The sequence below is a fragment of the Pteropus alecto genome, unplaced genomic scaffold, assembly GCF_000325575.1.
Source record: "Pteropus alecto unplaced genomic scaffold, ASM32557v1 scaffold160, whole genome shotgun sequence".
Lineage (NCBI taxonomy): Eukaryota > Metazoa > Chordata > Mammalia > Chiroptera > Pteropodidae > Pteropus > Pteropus alecto.
In genome coordinates, this window is record NW_006429864.1 from 2,085,280 (window position 1) to 2,090,262 (window position 4,983).

The following is a 4,983-nucleotide window of genomic DNA, read 5'->3' on the forward strand; positions in this document are numbered from 1 at the left end:
CCTGGCTGTTTTCTCCTCCTGGAAATTGCTTTCAGAAGTCTCATTTCCAGTTGGCAAACTTCCACTCATCCTTCATGACCCATCTACATTGCTCATCCTCCAGGAAGCCTTTTCTGACTCCTCAGAAAGAATCACTGCCCAACTTGGGCCAGGTACAGAGGCCCCTTCCAACTGTATGATTTATTCCATCACTTACTGATATGTATTTGACTCAATTTGCTTAATCATTCATTAGACAACGCTGAACCCGTCTGTGGCTGGACCCAGCGCCCACACCTGCCAGAGAGTCTCTAGTGCTCAGATGTGTACACCTCACTATGTGAAGCTCCCGACTTCTCCTGGCTAAAGTCCAAATGCCTCCATTGACTCCACCCAATCACTACTCTGATCTGTCCCCATCAACCTGATAAGGCAGGTCAACTAGCTGCATAGACAGTAGAAGCCAGGTCTTTGGGAAACCCCTCAACACTTGGCAAACCAAGGCACAGAGAGGGCAGACCTATCCAAGGTCACACATTCTCCCTGCCTACTCTCTCCAGACCCTACCTCCTCTGAGTACCCTCTGATCCCTAGGATCCCCATTTCTGGCCCCATCTGACCAACAATGACAATTATAGTAATCAGATGGGACCACACTAGAGTCTTTGCACACGATCTGTAATCCTTAACTGAACTATGAGATGAGATCTAAGATTACGTTCATTACTAAGTGAAGAACCTGAGGCTCCCAGAGGCAACCTGGAGCACTCAGGGTCCAGGGAGATGGAGCCAGAAATTTGTACCCAAAGAACCAAACCCATAATCAAGACTCCCTCTACCCCATGTCTTGGGTCGAGCTGGGTTTGGGAGTGTGAGGGGCTTGCTGATGCCGGGTACCAGTAGCTGGATCCACAGGAGTAGGGTCTAAGGTTAGGAAACAGGAATAGGGAGGTCAAGACATGTGGGGGAAACTGAAGCTAGGGTCAAGGTGAGCTAGTCCTGAACAAAAGAAAGTCCCAGGCCTGAGACAGGAGATAGAGGAACTGGCTGGTAGGGACGGTGCAGCAGAACGTGTGTGTGGCAAGAGCCTGGTCATCAAGGCCTCATCTGGGGAAATACTTTGGAGCCTGTGCTGGGCACATTCCTGGAAAAACCCCAGAAACGCTCCAAAACTCTGTCCTTTGAGAGGTTCTGCTTCTCAACGACCCTTCTCCCCAGGCCTCAAACGTCCCAGGGGCGCCCCTACGCCCAGCACAAAGTCTCCCAGCTGGTGGGTTAAGGACTTCTGGCTAGAGGGTTCTGATCCAGTCCCATCCTGCCATGCCGAAGTGGCTGGGGCTCCGAGCTCTCCCAGAGCCAGGTCCGCCGCGCATGCGCATCCTCTCTCCGGCCCCCACCTCACACCCCAGTCTAGCCCCGCGTCCCCTGGCCCCCTGCACGCACTGCGAGAGCACCGAGATGTGGTTGAGCGCATAGAACACTGGGAGGGCGCCAAGCGACAAAGCCGCGATCTTGCCCGCCAGCGGTGGGGTGTCCATAGCTGCGGCACTCGGACAGTGGCACGGACCCCGCGACCTCTAGGGTGCTCGGCTCCGCCGCCGCAGCGAGTCTGGGCGGGAGGTTGCCAGAGACGGGCCTGGCCCCGCCCCGAGCAAAGGTCGACCCACTCTGTGCCCTGGTCGTGTTGCCACAGCCTTGGCCGCCCTGTGCGTTCCTGCGGAGCCTCCGAGGCCCCTCCCCCCTCGACGCCTTCAATGGACTCAGTGCGGTCCCCTACGGCCAACCTCAGTTTCTCTATTAAAGGATAGAACACGACGCCTCGGATGCTTCCAGATGCTTCCCCAGTGGCAACTTCATTCTGAGGGAATTCGTTCTCCTCGTTCTGCTCTTCTTTCTTCATCCTAGGGCACTGGTGTCCCAGCCTCGACTCCCAACCACATTTTTGTCTTCTCTTCCCCCAGGATCAAGTAGGCGTGGCCCTTGCGCGCTGAAGGAGGAAACTCACTCACTGCTTGGGCGCAGTTACCTTCAGAGCACTTGGATTTAAGTTTTCATGTGGGGGTCGCACATTTAAACTCGTGTTCAAATGTGAAGCTTTGAGCCTGGGGGCCATCTCAGGGCAGGCGGCCTCGGCCCTGGGTTGCGGCGCCTTGAAGGACTCTGATTCTGTGCTCTGAGATCCTGTCATGTAACCTGGACATATTATGGACAGCTGAGGCAGGACTCCTGCTCAGGTGAGCAGGGCCAGAGAGATGGGGGCCAATGAGACCGCTGAGATTAGGTGGGTGTGAAGAGTTTGGTGAGTTTGGTAGTGTTCCTGGCAAGAATAGTTCAGGCCTGGGACTGGGAGGCGGGGAGCCGCGAGAGGGTTCTGAACAGTCTGGAGGTTGGGCCAAGTCCAGAGAGAGATGTGAAGCGGAGGGTGGACCTATAACGGGGCTGCAGGGTGAATTAGGAGGCAGCTGTCTTTGTCACGCCCACAAACCAGCTTCGTATTTCCGCCCATATGGTACTTGCAGCTACTCGAAAGGGTAAGATTCCTGCCTGGAGGGGTTGCGGGACAGTCTGGGGTTGGAATAAGATTGAAACCCTCGTGCCTTCTCCATGTAGCCCCTTGGCCCTATGCCAGGTGGGTCCTATCTCTGAGCCTGGGTGACATGTTCTGGCCACTGACCTGACAACCTTCCCCAGATGTCTTTTGCCTTTGGGGTGAAATTCAGGTTCCTCTGGGCTGACCTGAAGCTCCAGTCTGGTTTCTTGACCTTCCCAATGCTGGCAGTGACAACAGTTCACAGGTCTCTTTCCCGTATACAAGATGGACTCTCCTTGTTTTTCCTCACCCTTTAAATTAGATCCTAATGTCCCCTCCTCAAGGCAGCCCTCCCTGCCACCGGCAGGACCAAGGGTATCTGGCCCAGCTCTTTCTAGGGGCCTGGCTTTGTACTGTGGTGGGGAGGCACCTGCGTGCACGCACGCACACGCACATACACACAGCATCTAGAGGCCTCCTCTTCCAACTCTCCCTCTGCCTTGGGGGTAAAGTCCACGGGCTGAGTCTGGCCAGCCTCCCAGCCAGAATTCAATAGAGAGATAACCCTAACCTGGATGGTGGGGTGCCTGGGACTGAAGCCCAGCGTCCCCATCGCTGTAACCTCTGGAAGTGGGTAGGTGGCCCAGGTCAAGGTGTGTACTATACCTGTGCTTGGGATCCTGGCACGTACCACCTTCATCCTGCCTGGGTACAGTACCATGGAGGGGAGATGGTGGCATGTCACCCAGCCTGGACTCTGCTGCTGAGATCCTCCCAACTCCCTGGAGGTCCCACTGAGACCCTGCCCAGGCCACCTGCACCACAGGTTCGGGTTCCTCTTGGCAACATTTATCAGTCTCAGATTGTTATGGGTTCACCAACACGTCCGTATCCATCCTGGGACACCAAATCCAGCTCAGGCCCTCAGAGCCCATGAGCATGCAGAGGTTGAACAGACCCACTTAATGCACGTGTGGGAGCAGACAGGTAGGTTGTAGGCTCATCAGATTCTCAGGCCCTGATACTCCAAGCATGGCTGCAGCTGGATCCCCAGGTGTTTCTGCACAAATGTGAGGCACTGGCTCTGGAGATGTGGGGAGCTGCTCTCAGCGTACACCTTAGCTTGGGCCACCCACCCACCTCCCATCCTCCAGGAGGCATATGTAATCTTAGCACACAGCTGTCCTCCAAAGGCACAAGACCCAGGGAAGTGTGTCTACCACAGAGGTGAGACCCAGGGCAGGTGGGGCAGCCTGGGCTGCAGTCATCACTGGCCGGGGCTGGCTGGGTTTTGGGGCCTGTAGCAGCCAACTGCCGGGGAGGAGAGAAACACAGATGTGTCCTGAGGGAAGGATGGGCCCTGCCTGGAGACCCCTGCTCAAGAACTTCCTGCAGTGCAGTGCTAGGCTGGGAGGACCCCCCACATATTCCCTGGCCAAGCTGTGGCCAGGTCTCACTGGCTGGCCCTGTTCTCAACTCCAACCCATGCTATGCCAATGGAGAATAAAAACTCCATGGGCAAAGGGCCAGACGGTGTTCTGAGATTCCTCAGGCTCTGGAGAACCTTCACAATAGCACCCTGTCTTCAACTGCCTGGCCCAGCACAACTGCTAAAGAACAGGAAAGGTTTCTGGGGATGGCAGGACCAGGCTCCCACAGTGGGAAAGCACTGGGACTTTAATACACACCACAACACTCGAGACAATGGGAAGGGCAGGCAGAAACGTAGTCCGTAACACTCTACAGTTCAAGAATGCTCAGTTGTGGTCTGGAAAGTACGTTTGTGTGTTTCTGCACAATACTCAGTAGTAAGGCCGTCTGGGGTTGTTCTGAAGGAGGTAAAAAGATAAAAGGGGATTAATGTTGAAGTCAGAAGGCAGTTCTTCCAACCTAGAACCTTCTAGGGGCAGCTGAGCTCACATCCTTGAGATGGTAAGGCAGGCTATAGGGAGGAAGGAGGGGCTCAAATGCAGGTGGAATGGTGGAGGGGGTCGATGGTGAGACCTGGCCTAGCTAGAGTGAGGAAGGAGGGACTTCTGTTACTAGCGCTGCCACCCCACTACCGTGGACTGCAAGGAACCAGTGACCCAGCCAGAGCAATGTGGGGGATAGGGGTGCACGCACCAGGGGGTTGGGCCGGAAGCGGTAGGCCAACATCATCCTCTTGCGGAAAGCCTCGTACTCATCGTCCTCCTTGGAGAGCTCAGCTGGCCGGTCAATGCCAAAGCCAGCGCCATCCACTGTGGTGGTGCCTCTGCAGGGGATGAAAGGGAATGTGAGCAGGGGAGCAGGCTGGTGCCAGCACGAGAGGGTGTGTGGGGCCTGAGCTGGGGCAGGGAGGCCTCGCCCACTGGCTTGGGCTCAGCAGCAGCAACAGCTCTACATGGGGCTGTGGGGGTCATGCAGGCTGTGCTGGGCTGAGGAATATCTATGCAGGACATGGCCAACACGGCGGGAAGAGGGCAGAGACGGCG

General features: G+C 56.1%; 2 protein-coding genes across 2 annotated transcripts in view; both read right to left on the reverse strand.

The window, feature by feature from the left end:
* TM6SF2 (transmembrane 6 superfamily member 2) overlaps positions 1–4,026 on the reverse strand; it is a 9,183-nt gene extending 5,157 nt beyond the window's left edge. Inside the window, exon 1 of the mRNA XM_006904343.3 lies at positions 1,423–4,026. Coding sequence (XP_006904405.1) covers positions 1,423–1,517 — 95 coding nt within the window. The 5' untranslated portion in view covers positions 1,518–4,026. The remainder of the gene's footprint in view (positions 1–1,422) is intronic.
* Positions 4,027–4,136: 110 nt separating this feature from the next.
* SUGP1 (SURP and G-patch domain containing 1) overlaps positions 4,137–4,983 on the reverse strand; it is a 28,395-nt gene continuing 27,548 nt past the window's right edge. Inside the window, exons 13-14 of the mRNA XM_006904344.3 lie at positions 4,634–4,763; positions 4,137–4,338 (exon numbers count right to left, since the gene is read on the reverse strand). Coding sequence (XP_006904406.1) covers positions 4,312–4,338; positions 4,634–4,763 — 157 coding nt within the window. The 3' untranslated portion in view covers positions 4,137–4,311. The remainder of the gene's footprint in view (positions 4,339–4,633; positions 4,764–4,983) is intronic.